General features: G+C 42.9%; 1 protein-coding gene across 4 annotated transcripts; it reads right to left on the reverse strand.

Annotated features, from left to right (window-relative positions):
- Positions 1-377: 377 nt before the first annotated feature.
- On the reverse strand, positions 378-16,493 carry poc5 (POC5 centriolar protein homolog (Chlamydomonas)). Of its 4 annotated transcripts, none has more exons than XM_023822956.2 (13): positions 16,397-16,493; positions 15,837-15,924; positions 14,673-14,820; positions 13,312-13,404; positions 12,598-12,791; positions 9,043-9,219; positions 8,742-8,846; positions 7,573-7,752; positions 7,043-7,205; positions 2,776-2,918; positions 2,502-2,624; positions 1,362-1,541; positions 378-1,075 (listed from the first exon to the last, which is right to left on the reverse strand). In XM_023822956.2, exons 2-13 carry the CDS (start codon positions 15,918-15,920, stop codon positions 947-949), a joined length of 1,719 nt encoding a protein of 572 aa, XP_023678724.1. In that variant the 5' UTR covers positions 15,921-15,924; positions 16,397-16,493; the 3' UTR covers positions 378-946. The 4 variants fall into 4 exon arrangements, with proteins under 4 accessions (XP_023678724.1, XP_023678725.1, XP_023678727.1 ...); XM_023822957.2 differs by having other exon boundaries at positions 15,837-15,920; positions 16,397-16,484; XM_023822959.2 differs by having other exon boundaries at positions 16,269-16,403.
- Positions 16,494-27,351: the final 10,858 nt, after the last annotated feature.

Consider the following 27,351-nt stretch of genomic DNA (forward strand, 5'->3'; position numbering starts at 1 on the left):
CTGCCCTTAACCCTGGATTTATCACTGTCTTCACAGTCCACGGGAACAGAATGAGCCAGCATTTACGCTGGGAAAATGAGCCCAAGCTGCTCCCCTCACCACAGGCAGGGAGCTGTTACACAGGCCCCTCGGCCCTGTAACCGGCAGCCAGTGACACAGTTAACTAATTTCAGGCCGGAGCAGGAACCTGCTGCCTGCATGTTTCAAAGGATCCGCACCGTTTCCTGTGAATCTCCTCCACATCCCAGGCACACAGGAAGCCTTCGGATTGCTGAAGGGATGTGCTGGCTGGGAGACTCCATTACTGTGACCAGGTAAGAGGATTCAAGGTTGGCAGACGAATATACAAAAGGTATACTACACTTATACAACAGTGATACACTTCATTAATAAAATTTATTAAAAATCAGACAAAGTTAATTGAAAACATTTAAAAAAAAAAAAAATGTAAACAAATGCATAAAACAGGAAAGTGGTCCCTGAGGTTTGAGAGTTTGAGGAAAATTAGTTTAGTATGATGTTATTATTTCCAACAAAAAACTTAATTGTGCACAATTGTAATTCTCAACCGTAATCTTTTTAACTACCCATTTCAAAATCGACCTTTTAGCATATGAAAATGTATATCATACACACACACGCACACGTATGTGTGTGTATGTATATAATTTATATATCAATCAATCAATGCATACAGAGGTAGCCTAAATCAGCATTTCCCATCCCAGCCCTCAGGGACCCCCAGACAGTCCACATTTTCGCTCCTAGCTGGGAAGGAGCAAAAACGTGGACTGGCTAGGGGTTGCCAAGGACCGGGTTGGGAAACACTGGCCTAAGTGAGGCTCTTCAAGTCCTTCACTCCAGTCCTCAGCCGTGTCAGATTAACGAGCCTGATGAATGCCCTTTCGCTTGTGCGTGTGTGTGTGTGTGGGGGGGGGGGTGAGCTTCATTCCACCAGCTTGATGGAGTGTATCTGAGAGGTGGGGGCCCTGCCATGATGGGCGGGGCCTCTGCCACCTGCGGAGCCCTGAGAGGATCGGGGGAACTTCGCTGCTGTCGCCTGGCTGACAGTAAGCTGATGAGGTGACACAGGGGAGGAAAAAACAATACAAGAGTGTCATGGCAACGCAGATCACAGTACGGTGTGACGGTAAATATACCGCTATGTCCACAGCATCCCGCCACGTTTCATTATTAAATGCAAAACTAATGAGAAGCTATGACACTGTTCAGTCTCTAATTAAATTAACTTAATTGGAAGATTATTAAATACAGTGAACGACACGCTGCTTCCCTGCTGAAGCTATAATTGTTCTTCCTTCACAAATAATATCTAATGAGGGTGATGTGGGTGGGCTGACCTGAGTGACGGGATGGTGTCGCTCCACGATGACCGAGCTCATGGGCGGGTCGACCCCCATCACCTGCAGGCTCCCGGCCACACGGCTTGCCCTGCCTCTGAGGTCGGGGCGGCCTGTGATGCGAGCCGTGATGGTCTTGGCAGCCTTCTGCTGGGCCGAGGTCACGACACGCGTGCCGGGCTACGGGAGAGCAGGGAGGCCTTCAGAATACAGCCGTCAGCTCACTGATAAATCTGCTCCACCTTAAACCCGGCTGTTACGCTCATACACTGTTCTCAGATCAGCCATGCTTCAAATGGAGACAAAAACCTGTTTCATTTTATGAGAATCACTATTCTTCTTGTCCTCTACTTCAGTGCATCCCAACCTGGGGGATACCCAAACAGGCCCGAGGACCAGCTTGAGAAATACAGACGCTCCTCTACTTACGAATGAGGTACGTTCCAAACGACCGTTCGTAACTTGAAATGTTCTTAAGTCGTTATTCAACATCATTTTAAGGGTATACGCAAGTACAAAGAACTAGGATGCTGTGAGTATGCATGCACGCTACGCTGAAAGTTCCTCAGTTGAAAGTGCGTAAGTAGAGGAGCATCTGTACTGCTCTATTTCACGAACCGTGGAACTAAGGAGGGCACCCTGGCACAGGGAACTTCTATAGTAATTTGCTAACTGAGGCTTTTGTCCAAAGCGACTTACAGTAGAGGGAAGGGCTCCCTGGGATTTGAACCTATGACCTTGCGTTGTTAGTGCATTGATCTTTTGGACAACCATTAAGAATGTAGTGATGAACTGTCACAAAAAAATGACCTACAAATAATGTAATGTACACTGATAAAACTATATTAATAAAAACCTGCATCATACCTGTGTGTTTTTATTTTACAAAAAAAAGTTTATAGCAGAGCTTTTAAGCGCAAACAGCCAATAGGACATGACTTTATGACCCTCCAATGCACCCCCCCCCCCCCTCGTGTTCAGATGTGTGCTGTGGCCACCAAACGCAGTATTCAGGGACCCCCCCCCCCCAGGGAGCTGGAGGACAGCAAAAATGTGGACTTCCTGGGGGTCCCTGGGGATTGGAAACACTGCTGTACCAGAATTTCTGTTCAGGGGAGTGCTGGACTGAAGGAGTACAACCTGTTTGTGGGTCGCTGCAGCGCCTCCTGGCGGAAGAACAGTACTGACTGAAGTGGTGGAGGGGAAGCCTTCCACTGATCTGAATGGGCCAGCTCCAGATCCAGACTGAGACATGAACTGGGACTGTACAGGAGAGACGTTACTAGGGACCAGAACCAATGCTGTTACCAGTATCTACAGGCATTAGTGACTGAGCCAGAAAAGAGCAGATCAGTGGGAGAGTTGTAAGTGATGCGGCAAGCAAAAGACAAGCTTCTCCACAGCGATGTCTCACCGCAGGATCTGCGTCATCATGGGCCAGGCTGGGGGGCGTGGCTGACTCAAAGTGCACCGGGCTGGAGCGGGCAGGGGGGTTGGGCTGTGGCTGGAAGCAGACCGAGGAGCTGGAGCGGGGGGCGTCCGGCGCGGGCTGGAGGTCTGTGAGTGCGACAGGGCTGATCATTGAAGAGCTGCCCAGGAGGGGGCGGCAGAGAGCAAATCTAATCACAGCTGCCACAGACTGAATGGGGCGTCTCCTCCACATGAAAAAAATCATCACCACTAGCTGTTAGCCATCAAAGGAACAACGTGAGGACATAAGATGCATTTCTGATCTGGAACTTTCTGCAAAGCCCACAACTACGTGACTGCAAATATATATCTAGCATGCTTCACAAATTTTTAAAATGTCAAAATGGCAAAGAAAAACATCATTCATTCACGGATACAGCTGTCAGAATCAGGCAGTGTTTGTGACCAGTTTCCTGCAGCATTATCTGGATTTGGAATAAACCTGTAACGAGCAACGGAGCCCACTGCCCAGCGACAGTCGCCGTGGTGACAGAGCACGCCCACCATAACGGCTCCTCCTGCTCTACTTGCAGCCATTCTGTCTGGCCCTATTTAACAAAAACGGCACTTCCCCTTCATCTGCCGCACGGGAACATCCTGACCTTCGTTAAAACCCAGCAGCCCCCACAGCCTCCCTCCCAGGCGCCCCGCCGCTGCTCGTAAGAGCAGGAGGCAGCTTCCCGTCCAGCCTGCATCACGGAGGGCTCGCTGATTTATGGGGGGGTTTACCGGCAGGTTCAGGACGAGGACACAGTTCGGAGAACAGCAGGCCCACGTTACAGAAGCCTGCAGACTCCCTGCTTATTCATACTCGGCAAAATGGCAAGTATTCCTACCACTTCAGCACTATACATAAAATCACACACACACACACAACTGTCACTGCCCATCCCTTAGGACACCCCCCCCCCACACACACACACACACACACACACACACACACACACAAACACATCCACCACTGGACCTCTCACACATGCACACACTGGATATCTACACCATATGGACAAAAGTATTGGGACACACCTCTTAATCACTGAATTCAGGTTGTTTCATTCAGACCCATTGCCACGGGTGTATGACATTAAGCACAGAGCCATGCAGTCAGGTTTACACACATTTGTGAAAGAATGATTCGTTCTGAAGAGCTCAGTGAATTCAAGCGTGGTGCTGTCATAGGATGCCACCATTGTAATAAGTGAGCTTGTGAAATTTCTTCCCTGCTAGATATTCCATGGTGATCTGTAAGTGGCATTATTGCAAAGTGGAAGCGTTTAGGACAACAGAAACTCAGCCACGTAAAGTATGAGAGCAGGTCACCGAGTGCTGAGGCATATAATGCGTAAATATTGCCAACGCTCTGTTGATTCAGTAACTGCAGAGTTCCAAACTTCCTCTGGCATTAACTCCAGCACAAAAACCGTGCGCCTGGAGCTTCATGGAACAGGCTTCCATGGCCGAGCAGCTGCATACAAGCCCCACATCACCAAGCTCAATGCCAAGTGTCGGATGGAGTGGTGTAAAGCTCACCGCCACTGGACTCTGGAGGAGTGGAAACATGTTCTGTGGAGTGACGAATAACGCTTCTCTGTCTGGCAATCCGATGGACAAGTCTGGGTTTGGCAGATGCCAGGAGAATGTTACCTGCCTGACTGCATTGTGCCAAATGTATAGTTTGGTGGAGGAGGGATAATGGTGTGGGGTCAGGCGTTACTAATAAATGACATGATTTTAGTCTTGGTGCCTTATGCCTTAGTCAAAGATGACTTAGACTAAATGAATTCATGGCACTAAATGAATCTACTCCAGCTGATTACAGTTATAAGCATAACCCTCGACCAGATGGCAAAGGTGGTGCTGATGCAATGTTTCAGTCTAACCTAGGAGAGTCTGAAAAAAGTGGTTATAGCTTTAGCACATTTGAAATTCTTGTTCTTAGTTTTGCTGGCTCATCTCCTTGTAGTCCTTCACCTCCAATCATCATTGTTATTGTGTATAGACTTCCTGGTCCGTACAGTAATTTTCTTAAGGAGTCTGCTATTCTTGACTCTGTAGGTGTATGTGAGAATTTAGTCAGGCCTACTCATGTCTGCAACCACACCCTGGATTTGGTTCTTAGCCATGGTGTCCTGGAGGAACATGTATCTATTATCCCTCAGAATCCTCTAATTAAATGTTTGAATTACAGTATAGCCTCCCTTCCAGCCTGCTCGCCCTTCTGCCTGAGACGTCTCTCCTGCATGCCCTGCTGCTGTACCACTGTTCATCCTACCATCAGAAGCAGCACCAGTATCTGCTTGCCCCCTGCTTTGAGACTCAAATGTTAAAATTGGGACAGTGTGAACTGGAACTTTGCCATCTTGCCCATTTGATTTCCTCTGCCGGTCCCAGGAGGATGGGCTCCTCCTTTGAGTCTGGTTCCTCCCAAGGTTTCTTCCTTCTAGTTTTTCCTTGCCACGGTCACCTTGGGCTTGCTCACTGGGAGCTTTGGGCGGGGATAATGTAAAGCGCTTTGAGACAGTGAAACAACGTGAAAATGTGTTATACAAATAAAACTGAATTGCTTTCCTAGCCCAACCCCTGAGAAACAAGATCCATAAGTTGGTTGCGTTTGGTGTGGAAGATCTTGACTGGCCTGCAAAGAACCCTAACCTCAACCCCAATAAACACCTTTGGGATGAACTGGACCTGAGATTGCGAGCCAGACCTGACCTCACAAATGCTCTTCTGGATGAATGGACAAAAATTCCCATAGAAACGCTTCAAATTCTTGTGGAAAGCCTCCCCAGAAAAGCGATATAGCTGCAAAGGGGGGACCAGCTCCATATTCATGCCTATGGATATAGAATGGGATGTCGTAAGCTTCTGTAGGTGTAATGGTCAGGGGTGAGTTTCCCGAAGCCTTCGTAATGCTACGTCTTTCGTAAGTTCTACGTTAAAAGATATAACTTACGAATGATGTAGCATAAAGGTTGCAGGAAACTCACCCCAGGTGTCCCAATACTTTTTTCCATATAGTGTTTCTCCTTGTGGAGGCTTTCCATTAATTTCTATGGGCATAACATAAAAACTATGACAACCTTAACCGCTACCCAGCCCTAACCTTAAGTAACCAAACAAAATACTTGTGGCTATTTTAGTTTTTTTGATTGCAGTCACAGATCTTTATAAAATCGAGTTTCCCTACTAAGAGGGTTTCACTTTATGGCACTGCCCAATGTGACACATTTCCTCTGCGCCCTGCCACCTCCTTCAGTGTGACCCTGGGGAAATGGACAAGGCTCCACCTCCAGGCCTGATGAGCCACTGGCTCCAAGAAACACACAGCTCCCGGAAGACCGTCGAGCTGGAGGAGCAATCCAGGTGTGAAGACTGTGAAGACGGCAGACTGTGACGATCCAACATTACAGCAGCTCCGGTAGACCCAAGCTGCCCAGCATGTGTGTCTGTGTCTGGCCGCTTTCACATCTCAGGAACTTTTTTTTAGGAACAAAAACCTTTTTCCAGAACCGGGAACTTTTGTCACGTTCACACTGCAGGAACCGGCTGTAGTTCCTTAGAGGTGATTCCGGAACCCTTTTTTAGTCCCTACTCGAGACAAGGTACTTTTCGTTCAAACTCAAACTACTGGGGACATGCTTACAGTGACACCCTGCATATTAGTTGACCACAAGCACTGGCAGTAACTTGGAAGGTACAGGGCAGTGCAGAAAAAGAGATGTTGCAGAGTAAATATTGAGCAGATGGAACTATTTTTCTAACCCAATTACAGTCAATGCATCAATAAATCCCTTTTTTGCTTGCGTTTCTATATTCCTGCACCGGTATATTCGAATGATAACTAATATACTTTTATCTAATATTGCTAGGGTTGGCGGCGAAACTTGCCAATGCGAATTAGAGGGATACCGTTACATCTTTTTTTATTCTGTGGAAAACTAAAGATCTTCTGACCAAATTTAATTAGAATCATGAATATGTTGCGGGTCATATAAGTAAAATATAAATAAAAGGCTGTGTCCTGGTTCGGTCACAATGAATCCTCCCAGTAACTAACAAATAACCAGCAAAGCTTACTGCGGTGTAGTTTCCTATGAGATTATGTGTGAAGTTTAACCTTATGTCTCCCCTGCTTATTTAGCATTAAGTGTGGTTTAACTTGTGTGGTTTGAAAGCGCTTTAAATATGTGTCAGTTTCTCGGGGCACTGACCGTGGTCTGGCCTGGCCTCAGCCCCCTGGAACACGCTCATGGCCTCCATATTGAGAGCACACACCCCTCGCATGAAAGCCTTCTTCATGGACTCCTCGAAGCGCTCCCTCTCCGCGTGCAGCCTCCGGATCTCTCCCCGGGCCTCCTCCAGTTCCTCGGTGCACTGACGGACACAGCATGAGGCTCCACTCAGGTACTGGGTGTGACTGGAAGGGCCCCTCGGCACAAGGCCCCCCAGGGTGAACTCATTTTCCGACCCATGTGACCCCTGGTCACACAAATGCTGTGTTGGAGCGGCTCCTTGTGAAGGTGAGGATGCCATCCCTTCTCCGTCCCCATAAAACAGACACATCTCAGCTGTTAGACCCTCTTAAGGTGGTGCAGTGATCACTAAAATTTAAATAAATTCAAACTTAGCCCCATCCAGCTCTGTATACACCCCCCCCCCCCTCCAAAGTCCCACTGGAGCCACTATCCTCATTAAAGCCTGGGTATACTCCCGGGACCTTTAACCCCCAGAGGCCCCTCACCTGGGCCAGCTGTGCCTCGTGGTTGGCAGACAGCTGGGCGCACACGGCCTCGGCGCGGGCCTGGCATGCCCTCTCCACATGCTGCTTCCACCGGGCTTGGATGGGCGAGCGCCAGGCCGCCCATACCTTCCTCTTCAACTGCAGCAGGTAGTGCTGCTCCGCCACCTTGGCCGCGTGAGCCTGGAGCGGCGGACAGGAGAGCCGGAGGTGAGGGAGGGACGGGGGGGACGGGCACACTCACACACACGCATGCAGACACACGCACACACACGCATGTACACAGACGAACGCTCATACACACAGGCACATACACACACACATACACACGCATTTGCGAGTTTATAAGTAACCAAACGCAATACAAGCCTGTTGGCTTTTGTAGTTTTTCGATTGCTCTCACAGATTCTTATAAAATTGAGTTTTCCCTTTTGGGGACCGGAAAAAGTGGTTCTCACGTTAAAATAACAGGTTATTATTGCATTGTGGGGACATTCGCTACGTATACATTTCACCCACCCACCCACGCACCCCCACACAAAACACTGAATACATCATGCAATGGACTCCAAAACACCTACAATTTTGATGCTCTACAACAATGTTTGTCAACCCAGTCCACAGGGACCCCCCAGACAGCCCACATTTTTGCTCCCTCCCAGCTCCCAGCCAATCAAGACCACAGAAATCAGGTGCAGGTGTGCTGGGACCTGGGACAGAGCAAAAATGTGGACCATCCTTGAGGACTGGATTGAGAAACACTACTCTAGAAGATGACAGAGGTATGACAAAAAAAAAAAAGCTTTTTATCTCAAAGTTTTTATCTAAAAGCCTTAAATTGACCTGTGTCTCTGAGTGGATTTTGTGGCTGTAAGGTATACATCATATCCTCAAAAAAGAAAAAAATATATAATGACATAAAAGGAGACAGTAGGTTGAGTGTTTAATAAGCACATATAGAGGGCTGTCATAAGTCACGCTCAGGCTCAATACGCCATTTGCATAAACCATAATGTTGTTAGATTACTGTCATTAGGATTTAATGGAGTAAGGCCCTGCAGAGGAGGCTGCATGAAGTGCCGGGCTAGGGGGGGGGGCGGTCACAAGCAGCACATCAACAGCTGGGTGTTTAAAGGAAAGCTGGGCGGAGCCCCCTTGGGAGGGGCCCTCACCTCCTCCTTGGCTTCAAGGTGCTGCAGCCTCCAGTGGGTGAAGGTCCTCATCAGCTCCAGCCGCTCCCTCTGCCTCTCCAGCGAGTGGCTCAGGTTACTGATCACCTGCCGGCATGGAGGGGAACCTTTCAGGCCATAAATCCACCCCCTTGTCCGTCTCGAAAACAGTACTAACCAGCCACAGAGGCTGAAGGAAGAGCAAACTGATGGTAGCCTTAAGGCTGGGGAAACGCAGGATAACGACACCAAAGCCTGAGATCATTCAGGAGACCCTGGTGGGTGGGGGGGGGGGCGCAGGCACCTCGTCCTTCCTCTGGTTGGAGGTCTCGTAGGTGCGCAGCAGCTCCTTCAGACTGTCCGTCTGGGCAGAGAGGCGAGCCACCTGGGCCGCGTGCCTCTGCCGCTCCCTCTTCAGCTCCAGCCGGTGCTGCTCCATGAAGACCAGCTTCCACTTGCGGAGCTCTGCCATCACGTGAACCTGAAAATCACTGCGAGAGTCACCCAAAGAGAGCCCAACCCCCCCACCCCTCCCCGTCAGGATCAGAAGCTCAAAGTCCCGCCCCCAGGTAATGTGGACAGTTGTCCTCTGCTCACATTATATTATTCCCTTTTAAACACCACGTATGTCCACTTTATTATTGTGCTTTTTTACTATATATATATATATATATATATATATATATATATATATATATATATATATATATATATATATATATATATTAGGGGTGCACCGATTGCAGTTTTCTGGCCGATCAACGATCACCGATCCTTAGGCAACCTTACCTGCCGATCTCGATTTTTTTTTGCCGATCTTGTTTCTTTCATAACTAAAAGACAGTTACTTCAATGTTTCCATTTTTATTGAGTAAATTGATATGAATACTCACAAAACATGAGGTAGTGTCCTCAAATATAAATGAACATATAAATGAGCATTGCTGTTTGAACTACAAAATCATATTTTTTCTTCCAGACTTTAATTTCTCTAATTTTGTAAAAAAAAAATATATATATAGCTGTTATGACACACTTGTCCAAAAAATAGGGAGGGAGGCAGCCTGCACTGCACCTCTCTCGGGAATGGGAGAAAAGGCTGATTTAACCCTCTGGGGCCTAGGGGTAGGAAATACACTTTCACTGACTGGGGCATGATCACACATTTCATCACACTTAATTCATGGCAAATAAATTATTTCTTATATATTTGTTTTGCCATTACACTCATCTTTATTTTAATATATATTGTAAATATGTCAGATTTTTGTTAAGTTTAAAATTTGACATCAAAGTATAGACATTGCAAAATGCAGTTTGGAACACTTGCAGAAACATTATAAAAGTACATAGTAAGCAATGCTGGCAGTTTGTTTTGATCCCAGATATCTGATCACCAAAGTCTTGGCTACATGAAGATGACTAAATGGTGTAGATGCAACATTAATTTGGATAAATAAATAAGAAAAACCTAACTCATGTAACTATTTCTGGCTCCTTTCATTGAATATGTAGCAACTTTCATGTGTATGAATGAGCCATTGTCACCTGGCCACGTCCCCAACCCCCTTTTATGGCGCTGAAGGGGATGTATCTGGATCGCGTTTCACCGTTGCGCTGTTAATCAAATTACCATGCGAATGCGATTTGAATACGCGCTAATGCGGCTATTTAGAATGTGAATAGCGATCTTCGGGTGAGAGCGGTACTACACGCCCCCGATGCAGGTAAAACAAAGTAAGATGACATGGTTTACTTTTTTGCCGATTTAACCTAATTAAAAAAACTTTAATACTTCCGACAATGGACGTTTTGAAAAGAAGACAGATTACGGATTTAGCCAGCGTTTTTTTCATGATTATACATTAAGATTTCAGCGAGATATTTATAAACTGAAATAGACGCGAAAAGTACGCGATGTCGTCGACGACATACTCGACCCCAAAGAGTTAAAAGCATATAACTAAGATCGGTGGATCTCATGGGAATATGGTCGATTTCTGATCCCCTCAAATTAACGTGATCGAGGCCGATCGATCGGTGCGCCGATCGATCGGTGCACCCCTAATATATATATATATATATATATATATATATATATATATATGGAATACGTCTATTTTTCTTTACCTACTGATAGCATTTGATATTTAAGTGACCAATGAAAAGATATTTTATGAAATCATCTATTTAAGTAGCATTTATGTTTGTGCTAGGTATCATCGTATATTAGGTGTTCATCCTGGTTTTTTGTATGGATTACATAATATTGCTAATTTTAACAATGAAAGCTAGATAGCTAGCTAACTACAATTAGTGTTAATTGTAAATATAATTTTTATATAATTGTATTATATAAAGAATAATTCGTTTATATCTTGTTGACACTGACATATTTGCCTCCCTGACAACAACTGATATCCACTGAGAACATTAAACTGTTCACTGCTGGCTGCGGTAAAAATAGGTTTCTGTTTATGGTGCTAATAGTGTCTCATTCTGTTGTTTTAGGTTTATTTTGTAAAGCAGTTTGAGAAAATTATGGATTTTTGGAGATACAATCAGCCTGCATTTTACGTGGTTTTGAATGACTGCGGTTGGAAAACACATTTGAAAAAGCCTTAAAACTAACCAAAAAAGAACAATTTCAAATTGGCACGCAAAGTGCGTAAGTGTGGATTGAGCTAGGTGTGTGTCAGTACGCCGTCTGTTAAAACATCCACTAGCCAGCATCCTAACTCAGTTGTTGTCTAGCACTGGTTGGTGACGGAACTGCGCTCACTATTTCTGTACTGTACTATAGCATTCACTAATAGGTGTACATGCAAAGTAAATAGGCACTTTCATACAAGGGTTTTGAACGTACGCAGTTTTGGATTATCTCAGTGAGTCTCTTGATTTAATTAGCGACTGGGCTGACATCTGGCAGAAGAAATTTAACGTAGATAAATGTAAGGTAATCCATGCAGGGAGCAGAAATATAAAAGTACAGATATTTTATGGGTTCCCCACAAATAAAGGTAGCTGATTATGAGAAAGACCTTGTGTGTATGTTGATGCTTCCATATCCCACTTTCACCAGTGCGGGGAAGCAATTAAAAAGGCCAATAGGATGTTGGGTTACATCTCTTAAGTCAAGGGAGGTGATGCTATGATTATAAAATTCCTTGGTAAGACCCCACCTAGAATATTGTGTGCAGGTTTGGTCACCATACCTTAAAAAGGACATTGCTGCCTTGGAAAGGGTGTAACGTAGGGCTACGAGAATGATTCCTGGTCTTAGAGGAATGTCTTATGAGGAGAGGTTAGCTGAGCTGAATCTGTTTAGCCTCTGCAAAGGAGACTAAGGGGGGACATGATCCAGGTATATAAGATTCTAACAGGTCTGGATGCTGTTCAGCCAAATGGCTACGTCAATATTAGTTTAAATACTAGAACTCGTGGCCATAGGTGGAAATTAGCGGGAGAACATTTTAAACTAAATTTGGAGGAAACACTTCTTTACACAGCATGTAGTTAGAGTATGGAATAGTCTTTCTGCTAGTGTAGCGGAAGCTAAAACCCTGGGTTCCTTTAAATCAGAGCTAGATAAGATTTTAACAACTCTGAGCTGTTAGTAAAGTTCTCCCCCAAACGAGCTTGATGGGCCGAATGGCCTCCTCTCGTTTGTAGATTTCTTATGTTCTTATGTAGTCGTGGAACCAACTGACCAGACAAGATGCAGGAGTACTGTACGTGTTTTTCATCAGACAGTGATGATCTACACTGACAAAACCTGACAGGTGATGGCTTCCTGTTCATTCTAATCACCATAATTAATCTGATAGATCTTCCTCTGTAAACACTGGTGATAACTTGCCTTCAGGTTGTCGCTCCAGGTATCCAGCACCTGTTCCATACGGCTCAGCTGCTCTTCAGACACAAACATCTCAGTCACGGCAGTAACCCCAGGCTCTGGGATGCTGCTCCCAGAGCTCTCCGGCTCACTGTGCACCTCCTCCAAATCGACGGCTGACACGACACTGGCCCTGATGGGCATCTCCTCTGCGGAAGCTGAACATCAACAAAAAAAAAACTTCCACGTGAAAGCTGTACGGTGACCAACACCCTTCTCATTTACCCGTAAACTTTATCTCAAAAACGTAAATTAGATAAACGGTAATAAGAGGTCTGGGTGTTCCAGTGCAAGTTCCTAATCTAGTGAGATTTACTTTTCATATAATAATATGAGATTTTTATTAGTTCATTTTAGAATAATGATGATTATGCATCTGAGAATAAGCCCTGTGGATTGCTGTGCATTGTACCCTGTGCTTCATGCAAAAGGCTCCAAGCTGACTGTGACCCTGCTAGGGGGAAAATGAATAAATGGATGGATGGATGAATGGATGGATAGATATGCTCATAATAATTTTTAAAAGCTATTTTTATAACTTAAAATACTTTTGCATTGCACATTTATGAACACTATGACTATGACCTTGATACAAAAAGCAGCTCAGGTATACTGTGGAATAAGAAGTGCAAGAACCTAAAAGGCACCATAAAAGGCAGCTGGCTTTCCGGGACCTACCTAGAACCCTGGCTGAGTGCTCCCTGGGCGCGACTCCAGCTGACGGTACCTCGCTGCTCGAGAGACGCTCTCCTGCCCACTTGGCCGTCGACCCTGTGACGTCATACAGAAAAGCCAGCGCTTCATTTCCAAATGACTGTCTGTGCCTTAATGAAATTAAAGGATACTGGGAGACACACACACGCTGAAGGTTAAAAACCGACTTTGGCTCCAGTCCAGCGGCTCGTTTCCAATCAGCTGTAAACCCAGTGGTCCTTCGCAGATAAAAGCCTGCAGACTAATTGCACTCAGAAGCTGAGCAGCTGCCGCGTCAGCAGAGCCAATCGGTGCCGGTGAACGAAAAGGATACAACTTTAAAAACAAGACTGAGACGCATCTTATCCATCTTAAGCTGGCCCAGCCAGCGATGTTAGGGCTGCTCATTCTCAACAGCATGGAGAGAGTCTAAATTATAAACACCGTCACGGTCAGACAGGGTACACTGGAGACTGTTTCTTAAGATAAGCTTTAAATGGCAGGCACAATGCTGTCCATTACATTGGTAGAAAATTCTATTCATCCATTCATCAACTGCTTATCCTGGTCAGAATGAAATCGGGGGTCTAAAATATCATTAAAAATACAGCATCCAATGTGGGCTGGTTTTTTTTCATCTGCCTGGCAAATTAATCAGGTTGTTTGAGATTGCAACAAATTACTGAGAGGTTGGACCCTGAACTAACTACCTAGGGATACTTATGAACCTTAATTAATGATCCATCACACAAGAAAGGGATGTTTTTGAGCTTAAAATAACCACCTAGGGGGTGGTGTGTAGCTCAGCGGGTGACTGGAAGGTTGCTGGTTCGAGTCCCATCCCCAGCAAAATAGTCGCATGTCTGTAGGGCCCTTGAGCAAGACCCTTAACCCTCCAAAATGCTGCAGGGGTGCTGCATAAATGGCCAGACCCAGCCATTGGACCTTAAGCCTCGCTCTGACTTGTCTATATGTATTTGTGTGTGTGTCTCATGGAGAGCAAGATGGGACCCATGGAAGCAGGTGTAGCTGTACTTATACAAATGGTGATAAAAGCATTTCAATTCACCTGCCTGCTAGGGCAGGGATGCTTTTAAAAACTTGTATGCAAGAAGTCATTGGAAAGTATATTGTTTTACATCATTTGGGTTTGGCTTTTAGTGGAACACTTTTACCACGATTTACCATGGAAAGCTTATCGTGCTTCTTTGCCAGTGATCATAATCGCAGAGTACAGGCAAAAAAGACCTGTGGCTCAGGGGAAAATTATGTAAATATCTCAGTCGCCCGTTTCTTTAAAAAATAACAATCGTAGCAGAGCATGTGCAGTCATGGTGGCAGCTTACCCACAAGGGGGCGAGAGCGAGTGGCGTCCATTAACCCCGCGATCCTCCCGTCGGCGGGTGCCTGCGATGCGTGGCGGGGCTGACGTGCCGGGTCCACCTCAAACTTGGGAGTCACCACAGCGTATCGGAGAAGCTCCTCATATTCATCCTGTCAGTCCGGCAGCAGTCAGGGAGCAGAGGTGATTAAGAATGAAATGATGTACGATGACTGTAAGAGCTCCATCTACTTCTGCTTTTCGTTCTTATAGAAATTACATCAAAAAGTATTGGTGTGACAGCATCAGTTAAAGATACTAATAAAGTCACAATTTGTATTCTTAAAACTGGAATAAATCATTGATTATCCGTCATACATTTTTTTTTTCCATTTAATAAGTAACCACATTTTGGAAAGAAAAATTATCATCTACTATGAATTTAGTGCATTTGATTAAGCTGCTGACAGTCTTCTTTATAAACAGCTGTTATCCGTAAATGAGTTTCTTGGCAAATTTATGAAATTACATATTAAATTTTAAGAAAAAATAAGTCAAAGTTATTATTACAACGAGACAGTCTTGAGAAAGAACATCAGTTTGACCAATTAAATTTAAAATACTCAAAATCCATCCATAGGTCCCAGCTGCATGATCAGACCTGACTTCTGCCTGATAATGCAATTACATATTATTTTTTAACAGACCTTACAATGCTGTCACAGCCATTTCTATTTCTGCGGCATTTGCCAAAATAGAGCATGTATGATTTTCTCTAACCACGTAAATACAACATTCCCATTTAAATATGACTCTTTGATCACACTTACCTGAGCCAAGTAATTTGAAAAACTTTATATAAGAATGTCTGGTGGAGCTGAATAAATACTTTTGATTAAAAAACTGACGTTTCAAAGATTATCCACAACTAGCAAAATATTAAGCATGTAGTAATTAAGAGAAGAGGTCCTGCATGGGTCCAAAGAAAATTATGTCTTTATAAATTTGTAATGTATTGTGGGAGGTGGTAGACCCATAGAAGAACTATTCTATACTTGTTTATCAAAGTTAGGCTGTTCATGTTGTGTCCCATAACTGATTTTCACTGGTTAGCATCAACTCAAATGTGACGCTGGTGAAGAAGTATCTGATACATTAACAGAAGTTTAAGACGTTCCAGTTGCAGTACCTGCAGCGCGGAGGACACTGAACTGCCCCCATCTGAATCCTTCGGCAGAACTGGGCTGCTTCCCTCCGCTTCATCTGATGACATCTAGCTAAGCAATATCAAATACGATACAATAACCAACATTATGTAGATCTGCAGACCTACGTTTTGCAGCGTTGTATTATGTTATATAGCAGTATGATTGCTAATAAATCTTTCCAACCTAGACATTACACATACCCAGAGGAATACTATGGAAAGTATAACGCTATCAAATATAACAGAAATCTATAGAGACTATACTATTTTAAAAATGATAATCTTATTACATATTAAGCACAATTTATCAACACATATATAAACATTATTTGAACAAGCACCCATCCGGCTTTTGCCTAATATTGATATTACATACAGTATAAGTATTAGCAATTTACAAATTGGCAGAACCACCTATGCCATTTCCAAAAAGTGTAATACTGCCCGTATAGACGTGTGCAAAAACACAGCAGGCATACTCCTCTTCAGCCCAGCAAAATAAATCCTCTTTCATTCACACACGATTCCTTCTTTGCAATTACCTTTCGTTTATAAGACACTGCCCAGGAAGCACAGTTAGCAAGCTAAACTTTCTCTTTGCTTTCTGACAGTTTCAAACCTGTGGGCGCGTCATCAACAACGCCACATCTGATTGGCCGCGTTTGTCTACAATGCTTACCATTGGTGGGCTGTTAACCGGAATTAGGGGTTATTAAGTGGAAGCTGGTTGGATCTGTTTCTATGGCAATCTGCGCAGAGGTAACGCCAGGCAGTTACTCCATATGGTAACTCAGCGGGTAGCGCTGATGCCTCTTCCTATTAGGGTTAGGGGATTGAATTGCTCGCTCTGTATGTGTGGGATTCCTCAGGGCACCTCCCAAACACACGCCGTCTCTCAGTGTGTGTGATAATGTGTGCTGCCATTTAAATGGACAAATGGCTGTAAAATAGGGTGAAAAAACACCGTTCATTTTAAGAAACGGTGACTGCTCAATTCTTCTGTTAGTGCGCTCAAATAATTACACGTTAAATGCCTAATGTTTTAGCTAGGTTGATTATTAAGGTTAGGTTACTTTGATATAGCTGTACGTAGTGCTCAGTTTTTTCGTCCTTTTTTGTACTGTGTCCATCCAGTTTATGAAATTATATTCAGAATTAAGCTGCTTACAATTATATTGCCGTCGCAATAAATACTAAGAACACTGGGTGTTTTAAACATGCTCTATACAGTACGTGGGACAAGGACCTCTTTATCATTGTGCCCAAAATCCCTTGCTAAGTCTGTCTTGGGTTTCTTCAAGCTTTGCTAGCCTCAGTACAGAGCTGGTGCAATATTAAGTAGATCTTTGCTAAAGATCTCCCATAAAGTACTCTTGGGTGCCGCTAGAAATTTTGGACCCCATGAAAGCCCCCCCAAACCCAGACCAATCCAATCATGTTGCAATTTTTTGGGCCCTTAATTGTCAGTCAGATTTATAAAGTATATCGTTTTAGAAAGTATAATATCTCTTTCAGATGGACAGAACATATAAGTATTATTAAATCAGTACCTTTAGTGATACTTCTCACTTTGTCATTAACATAATACAGTTTTTTCCATGATGCTGAGTATGTATGTCTTGTCCTTTTTCCTCTGTTACGCCCATTCATCAGCACCATATCGATAATGCACCAGCATTATAATTAATAAACATTTACCGGAAGCAATTACAAACTGAGGAAATTATTAATGACGCCATACTGTATTGACGTAATAATGAAAGATAATAAATCAGCTAATTTTTCTATTACCAAGCTTCTTTTCCCATATCTTTTCCATGGTCCTTGACATTATATTATTTACTGTTATGGAACAGGGTACTTTAATGCAGTTTATAATGCATTATTATTATTATTATTATTATTATTATTGTGATGGGAACAAAATTCAGTGGAAAGTTTTTTGATCAACTTATGTGTGGACTCTTCTGACACCCAAAAATAAAACCATCAAGTCATATCTAAACACAAGTATCAAACAGCTAATACATATTTATTTGGGTGTTTTAAAGCAAAATCTACATCAGTTAAATTATTAATGAATAAATGACTGACAAACCTAGCAAAGGAAAACAGATCATTTCTGCTCCTCACCTTCCTCTTCTCCTACAGTCCTTGGTCACTTCTTGTCCCACAGCTGGTACTAGACTTCCAACTGGCTTTCTGCCGTTTAGCACTAATCTTGAGAAATACCAAAGACGGACATCTACATCATCAGATAGTCTTAATGGTTAATTTGGTCATTTATAGTGAATTTAAAAAAATGTTGCAGCCATGTTTCATAAATCATCAGTTGTACTTATTTCACCTTCATTGGTTTAATATCTTGCAGTTTCTCTGTCCTAGAGCAGATTGCCCTTGATAATATTGAATGGAATAATGTCAAGCTTCATCTAACTTTTAAATACATATATAATAGTGTGATCTGCATTCTAAAGCTCTTAAGAACTATCCAGACTTGAGCTGTTGCCCAAAATCATCCATCCATGTATCCATCCATCTTCCAAATGCTTATTCTAGTCAGGGTTGCATGGCAGCAGCTATAGGCTCAAGGCTGGAGTACAAGATGCCAATTCATCAAAGGGCACATGCAGACACACTCACATGCACAGACATACAGGACAGGCAGTTCTGATACACCAATCAGCCTAACTGTATTTCTTTGAGCTGACTCGTGTGACATGGGGAGAATATGCAATATATACAAACTCCACACATACACAAAGCAGAGGGGAGATTCATACCAAAACATGGTCAGAAGTGTGGAAGACAGTCTTTATATAAATGTTCATTAGGTGGTTTGATCCATCCTTTACACCGTCCTGCTGGATTTCATGTTAAATCTTAGAAGGAGATGTTTTTTGTTTTCTGCAGCCTCATGCCATGATGGGACAGTCGTTCTTTGAGGGACAAGCTGCAGGTGGAGGCTCTGACCAGTAGGGGCATTATGCTGATAATATCCTCTAAAGACAGATTGAGGACATATGCCATCCATTTCCCGAAACTGCTCATCTTACTCAGGCTCACAGGGAGGCCTGAGCCTACAGGAACAAGGCAGGGAGTGACCCAGGATGGGACACCAACCCGTCACAGGGCACACTCACACATGCCATTCACTCACACCTACAGGGAATCTGGTAACTCCAATTAGCCTCGGCCTGATTATGGACTGTGTGGGAAAACCCGCATACCTGGAGGAAACTCCATGATAGCAATATGCAAATTCCACATGCATGGAATTCTGGTGGAGACTTGAATCCAAGCCCCAGAGATGTGAGGCAACAGTGCTAAGCACTGCACCCCAAGCACTGCACCCCAAGCACTGCACTCCAAGCACTGCACCCCAAGCACTGCACCCCAAGCACTGCACCCCAACCCCAACCCCAAATGAGAACAGAAAGGAGACTGTGTTTAAAACATAAATTTCTAACCACTGTAGATGGAAGGTGATGGACATTATTAGGAAGGATGATGATACATTTTAAACTAACCACAGAAGATAATGTAAAAAACATTAAAATTACCCACAATTACTGGTACTGACTGCTTTTCCCATTGTGATTATAATGTTAATTGGCCTTCTGTCCAAGATGGAGCCCCAGCCTTATGCCCTGTGCTACCTGGGGAGACTCCAAGACCCCTGGACCATGAGCAGAATAAGCAGCTGGAAGGATACCTGCAGACACTCCCGTTTCCCCGGGTTTCTCCTGTATTTCAAGGCTATCTCCTGGCACCTTCTCATGTTGTTGTTTCTCCTGGGTAAGTCCTGAAATTTCCCTGGCCCTCAAACTGTTATGAATAACTGTCATACATGAATCCATAAGTTGTGTATGTTTGTATGATGTCACCCAACTTGACTGATTGTTTATGAAACACAATCTAGACACACAATTCACACACTACATACAGTTTTGACCCATTCCTTACTGCAACCTAGCAACAAACAGTCCAATTTAAGGGGTGTATGCAGCCATCTGTCTGTCTGTCTGTCTGTCTAACTATCTATATAATCTGTTTATTTATTTAATCATCTACTTACTGACTTATCCAATTCCCACCCTTCACCACCAAAATAACTCCAGTATTTTGAAACCGAAATGTTGGCAGGTATGGGAAAGTGGCTGGATGATTATGAAGTTTAAACGTTTAATAAACAAGTTATCTTATAGATTATAAGACCCCTTGAGAGTTACATTGTAATACAATGAGCAATGACTCAAAACGTTCATTTAGCAAGGTGCTCATACAGACTGACATTGTCACAAATTAGAACATCTGGCGGTGTTCATTTAATGTGGGAGACAGTCATCAACATGGCGCGATCTGTCGAGTTTGATGACAGTCTGATGAGCACGCTGCTGTTGTTTTTAAATTTTGTTTGCCAGGCCAGTTTTTGCCTTCCCATAGCATAGAAAGAAACAGTGCAAAAGATGGCCTTTGGTCTTGAAAAGCTGGTGGACTCATTTCAAATGCTCTATACAGGAAATGAAATACAGCATTCATCTGTTTCTTCTGATCCTGAGTAAGCAGGTTAATACACAAAGGAAGCACCTTATCTTATGTTGTCTTATTGTCTTCGATAAGCAGAGAGTTTTTGATATTTTAAGATAGATCTACTTGAGTTTGCTTTACAAATTACTGAAAAAGACCAGCCAGTACCCCATACGTGGATTTTATCATGCGTTTGTTTTCATTAGTCATTTATAAAAATCAAACCAAATTTAAATTAACGAATGATTTTGATTTAACTTAATTATGTCAAAAGCTTACAATTAATATCTGTAAAATTAAAGTAATAGGCTTCTTGTGTGTTTATCGGCTCATAAAAATTCATGCTGCAATAAAAGTATAATTGAATTGTCTACGACAGTTTTCTGTGAACCATCGAAACATTTCAGTCTAATGTGAAAACATTAACAAACAAAAACCAATAAAACATAACATTGTTGCAACATTCACCCCTGGATTTTTAATCAACTACCCAATAATAAAGGTGAAGTTCATAATATAATCATTAACAACAATACAATAACAACTATGCCACAGAGGTTTCAGAAACAAAATAGCTGTTTAATTAAAGATGCATGACAAAGCTAGAATATTTTTACAGTACCCCTAACAGCTACTGAAATGCATTACAATGCTTACCAATCATTTCCAAACTGTAAACTATTTTGATGCTCTAATCATTATTGCCTCTCCCCCTAGCTAATTGTTATTTGGCTTTAAAGTATTAAGATTTATGCGGCTGTCTTAATAAAGATGAAATGTTTTTATTCATGTTTAATGTGAAATTTGAGCATGTTTTCCCAGAGTACAGTGTGATTGTCTCTGCTGTGATTTATTATGAGTCAGTCTGAAGAAAGCTGTTCAGTGAAACATACTGGGGAGTCAGGCATACTACCCCTGCTGCTCGACTAAAGCATTATCTGCTAATCAGTATTTTAAGAGGAGTCAGTCATTGAGGATTGTGCGGAAGAAACTGTTTTTTTTTAGATAGGATAGGATAGGATAGGAGAAACTTTCTCAGCCTATTACATAATTCTACACATAAAGCTCAAATCTGCACTCAAGACGAATACTATTCAGCACAGATAGCTGGGACCACCTGCTTGCCGTCTCTGCCTGGCGCACCTCTGACAGTGCCCTTCTCCCGGCTGCAGGGCCGTCAGCCGGGAGCCGCCCTTCTCCGGTGTTTCACTCCTTTAATCCTGGAACTTCTCTGGGTGGTGGAGCAGCGACTGGGACGTCTCCCTACTGCCCCCTGCATCTGGCCCTAAGATCCCTGCTCCTCCCCATTGCTTGTCCTTCCTGCGGAGCCAGAGCCAGAAGCTCCCCTGCTCTGCCTCCTCAGCAATACCTCTGATGGCTAGGGACTTGAGGAGACGCTGAGCTGATGTTCCTGCATAGCCTCTGCAATCAACCTCCAGTGGGAATGCGAACGCCCTCCACCCGGCCTGAGAGCATGCAGCTGCCAGCTCTGCATGCTTGTCCTTCTCCCTCTCGAAGGCAGCCTCCATTCCTTCCTCCCACGGAATGGTCAGCTCGACCATGATGACCGCCTTGGTGAAGGAAGACCAGAGCACTATATCGGGTCGCAGAGAGGTTGGGGTGATCTCCTGAGCAGCTGGTTAAAATTAGTGATTAAATAGGTGCAGATTATGGATAAACACACAGAAAATTCAAATTCCAGCAGGATTTGTGCTGTAAAACTCCCGGTTAATGCACTCCATCTTCAATGACAAAATAAAATACCCTATCTAAAAACTATATTTGGTCATATTTTTTTGTGTCAGACACGTGTTGATTGTTTCCCAGGAAAACAGGAAACATGCCCCCCATGAAATAATACAATATGTATGGAGGGAAAAACAGGGTGAATTCAGGTGATCAGCCCATTCATTCCCACCGTCTGTTTCGTTTTTCAGCGTGCTTCCTTTCTGCTGGAACTGAAAAGGCCGTCTTCTCTGTCATTCTTTACTGTTCCTCTGTACAGTTTTGTTCGGTCCCTGTTTCTTTTCCCATCTAGTCACATGGTTCTGTTTTTGGTTCTACCGGAGCGTACCAAGAAATTCTGCCCCCCCAACAAAATGTCATCTTGCCCCCCCACCAGATTTTACATATGATTTCACATATCCAAGGGTCCCGGGAAACTGTTGGGCCTCCTGAATCTGCCAGGGTATCCATGACCCTCCTCTGCCCCCAGTCCTACCCAGGGTAAGTGAAAAAGATGCAAAAAAGCAAATACCATTCATCCTAAGTATATAATGTTTTGTACAATATGTTGATTGTCATTGCTATGTTATATGACTGCTAAATATAAAAATCTGTCAGGGTCGGTGTCCCATTTGTTTTCTCCCTATCTGGCCAGAAGGTGTCGCTGGTCGTCTCGATCCCTAGCGTGTCTCCCTGCTCCCTGAGCCATTGTGTAGCTCAATGGGTTGAACAAGCGGCTCTGAGGCTGATGCCCTCCAGTCCTGAGTTCCTGTTATTTAATATTTATTAGTTTTCTGCTTTGCTTTGTGTGATTGTTTAAGGTTTACCCTGCTTGTGCCTTGATTTTGTTCTGCTTATACTTATGTTTGTAGTCATTCCAATATTGTTGTTAACCCTTAGCGCTTGTTAAGGTTTCCTAGTCTCTGTGTTTGTTAATTGTAACTTATTCCACTGATTGGTTGATTTTATTATGATCCAAACCTGCCCCTTGTTAGTCTTGTTGTCTAAGTATTTAAGTGCCTGTTCTTGTTCTGTTCCTTGTTGGTTCATTGTGGCCATTTTCCATGTGTGACTGTATTCCTGTGTTCCTGTGAGTTTGTTAGCTGTATTTTTGATAGTTATTTCTTGTTAGTTCTGTAGTTGTTAATGTGTCTTATAGTAGCTGCGGTTGTTTTCTACTCCTGCTCCTTGTTTTTCTCTGTTCCCTAGTTGTGCTTTGGTTTGTTCTTGATTTTCCTGTTTTGCTTTTGGTCCCTCGTTGTCTATTTTCGGGTTTCTGCTTTGTGTTCTGTTCTGTTTTGTGAATAAACCCCTTTTCGTTGGAGCCACTCCTTGGGTCGTCATTCTTTTCGCTCCTTTATCATGCCCCAGCATAAGAAAGAATACATTGTTCGATATTCGATATTCCACATCGAATGTTACATTGTTAAGGCCATAGAATATTTATTTTTCTTTACTTTTGTATGTTTTAGTTACTGCTTAATTTGTACATGCCTGATAAGGCCTTCTGGCACAAATGAAGTTCATTTCTATGTCATCATTACTATAGCCAAGGTAAGAAATACGTATAAATGTTGTAAATGCGAAATCCTTAGTTTTCCAGCGCCCAGACATTGCAAATTCCTTTGTCTGAACAATATCAACAAGTCGATTTTTCATTACTTTCTGCAGGCGTATCTGGCAGCATCTGAGAACTTCCTGTTATAAATCAACCAAGTGATAAATAGCAGAGATATGGCAGGGGAGGAATGCTGTAAGGATTCAGAAAGCAACACATATTTACAGCATTTTCAGTGACCACAGACAAACATAGCACCCACAACATTTTTAATATTAAAAAATAAACTGGAACAGCAGGAGGTGTAGTGGTTAAGAATATATAAACCCATAACTTTCTTCAAAGTGCTTAGCCTGAATTGCCCCAGTAAAATATGTAAAAATTTATGAATAGGTGGAAATTGCATGTTGCATTCGATGAAAACATCCGATGTTATGAAACTCTCAGACGAAAGGGAATATAAAAGATGATTTGCTGACATGAACACAATCAGCTTTGCGCTAATTATTATGATGCCATGTATATGTTCTAATTAAAAGTCGCTTTCCATATGCAATTAAAGGCACAGCCAAAAACAGTGTAAATGAGTGCCCATGCACCACTTAAAATTAATCAAGGTTTGAGCAAGTCATGATTGATTTAATTAATATCATTAAAACATGTACACTACTTTAATTACTCGATGAATAATAATAAAAAAAGATAATACATTTTAATGATCTCTGTTTTCTGAAAATATGCAGAAATCATTGCTATACTGTAATTGCTTTGCTGTCATTAAGGACTCTGATCACTTCCTGATTTTCGCACAGCTGAAGACATCAAAAACAACCTAAACAAAGGAAGCAATAGAGTGCAGAAATGAAGGATGTGAACCTGTATCTGGTAGCCCCAGGTCTCTGGCCCCAGGTGAGTCCTGCTGCAGCCTTTTGGGCGAAGGACTGAACCTGCTGAACTGCTCAGGTAAGACAAGCATCGCAATAAATGGGTTCCATGGGTCACTTCAGACAAACACATTAGCTAAACAAGTAAATAAAAGAAACTACTTCCAGCATTTAGAAATCAGTTTTGAAAGAAACTGCATCTTAAAGATCAAATAAATATTTTTAAAATGAATATAACAGGACATAATATACTGTCTGATTGAATATAAGTTTTTCACTATAAAATAGTTAAATGGTCCTTTATTAATATTAGTACAATTATACAACTTTAAACAGGAACATCCATCCATCCATTGTCCAACCCGCTTATCCTACTGGGTCGCGGGGGGTTCGGAGCCTATCCCGGAAGCAATGGGCACAAGGCAGGGAACAACCCTGGACAGGGGGCCAGCCCATCACAGGGTAAACAGGAACAATTTAATAATATTATAGCGCAGTGTAATGTTCACCCAAATTCCATTAAGAGTTTGCTATTTATTAGACATTTATTATGCTTTATCTTTGCTTGCTGTGGTTGAGTGAGTAAGGTCAGGTGATCAGCACAAAGTAAAAGAGGGACTGAAATGTTCCCCGCAAAGCGTGCTTTTGATAAAGCGTTCCCGAGGCAGGTTGCTTTGGAGACACGTTCTCCCAGGGATCATTGTCATTCGCTTTGTGATTATGAGTCATCGCCATGTTGCGGAGGAGTCGGTGGCTATGGGAAGGGGAAGGCACAGCTCAGCGAATGAAAAAGAAACGTGACTCCCCTCCATCTTAATGATCTCACGACTCCTATTCCCCCTCCCCCACATGCACGACGCTGTGGAAATTGAACGTCTAATGGTTTCCGCCTGATGGTTTCAGCCTGATGGGAATCAAAATAGAACATGGTTTTCTGTGTACAAGTGAGATTATAAGTCTTAAGCTTCCCTGGATTTTCTGATGTGAAAAATTATTGCATTTGCATCCTCTTTGCCTCATATTACAACAGTTGTGCTATTTTTACCCCCTTCAAATCTTTTCTGATTTCTGATTATTATACAATAGGTGAATTCATACAATGATGAATGCATACTTATACAATGATCATATATTTTTTGGTCTATTTTGAGTGGCAATTTTACATTTCTGATTTTCTGTATTCTAAAGACACTTTTGGATTCGCTGTCCTAAATGTCATAGAAGATAATAGCAAGCAGAGGCAGAGGAGGGGCAGTATACCCCCAGAGGCCCCTCCTGGGCCTAATGGATTATGTCGCAGATGTGGGGGGGGGGGGGGAGGGGGGTCATTTGGCCAGTGACTTAAATGTAATGAAACGTGACACAAGACAAGGGAACATCCTCATAATGCAGCACATGGGGAGCAAACGGCAGCTGGGCAGGGAAAACAAAGCGATTACGTCTATCTGCTTCTCAGTCTCTTACTGTATTCATAGAATTATTTGAGTTCACCTGGGATTTCCTTGCCATGTACAGTATATTGCTTATTGGCATCTTGTCTTGGGTCTCTGTGGAGGAGGGAAGGCAAGGAAGGAACGTATATGATTGAGTATTTGCCAACTTATATTACTGATAATTGAATTTAGGTGGTGATGTCTGTCAAGGGATAACTCTTCAGATTGATACTTATCTGATAGTGTGGTTATTAGTGTGGAAATGAGTAGGAGAGATTTAGGCTGTTTAAAAAGGCTCATTATTCTTACTGGTAAATTGTGGGAACCTGAATTCTCTTCCCAATTTGGTCCTGGTTGGTCTTTATTTGGTTAAGCAGGTTCTGCCTCTGCTTCTGAACTTAATTTTTACACACACACACACACACACACACAGAATAATATTTTGCTATCCCCAGACATTGACTCGGAAATGAGATGTCAAGCTAAGGGAAAAAACACATTGCTAAGATCTCTGAGGAACAAATATCCATTTTAAATGTTTTCCCTTTCCACTGGGTTCTGTTAGATTAAACATATGGTACCCCTTGCTTTTGCCATTATTTTGAACACTTTTACACATCACATAAGAAACAGTCTACTTTAACCAGTTACATTTTGTAATTTGTGATCGGTTTGTGTTGTTATGTTAGTGTTAAAACTACCTGAATTTTTTAACTAAATGCACATCAAATTACCCATACAAATATGCATTTAATAATAATATAATAACATTGCATTTTCACCCTGTGATGGGTTGGAGCCCCACCCTGGGTTTTTTCCCTGCTTTGTGCCTGTAGAATCTGGGGTAGGCAGTGGACCCCCCCACAGCCTTGAATAGACAAGCAGGTTGGATGGATGGATGGATGGATTTTCACTCTAGTGGTTTATCCATTTTGTTGCTGTCTACAGGTGGCATGATTACCCAGTGGGTAGCCCTGTCATTGTCATACCTCCAGGGTTGGGGGTTTGAATCCCACCTCGTTGTATGTGTGTGGAGTTTGCCTGTTCTTCCCGTGTCATGTGGTTCCCTCCAAAGACATACACTCAGTGTCTAACTGCATATGTTCCCTGTGCTTGACTGGCATCCCATGTAGGGTGTGCCCCTACCTTGTGCCTGGCATAGACTGGCAGTCTCTGATGTTTCACAGCTCTGACTAGCAGCTGCCCAAGGTTACTGACCAATTAAAGTCTTCATGGGAACTTACATCAATTTGCTTTTTCCCCAGAATGCATATGGCTAATTGTGTATAGTGTACTGAGGCAAAACTATAAAGTATATATTTTTTAAGTAAAATACATTTTTCTTTTAAATATTACTGAAATATGAG

Source organism: Paramormyrops kingsleyae, chromosome 7 (genome assembly GCF_048594095.1).
Source record: "Paramormyrops kingsleyae isolate MSU_618 chromosome 7, PKINGS_0.4, whole genome shotgun sequence".
Lineage (NCBI taxonomy): Eukaryota > Metazoa > Chordata > Actinopteri > Osteoglossiformes > Mormyridae > Paramormyrops > Paramormyrops kingsleyae.

Bases quoted from the DNA above. Each gene is read 5' to 3' on its own strand.
- poc5 (XM_023822956.2), bottom strand. From the start codon at position 15,920: ATGTCATCAGATGAAGCGGAGGGAAGCAGCCCAGTTCTGCCGAAGGAT. The intron at 2,625-2,775 runs GTGAGACATCGC...TCTCCTGTACAG, and splicing joins ATGATGACGCAGATCCTGCG to TCCCAGTTCATGTCTCAGTC. The intron at 1,542-2,501 runs GTTGTACTCCTT...GCTCTCCCGTAG, and splicing joins CTGCAGCGACCCACAAACAG to CCCGGCACGCGTGTCGTGAC.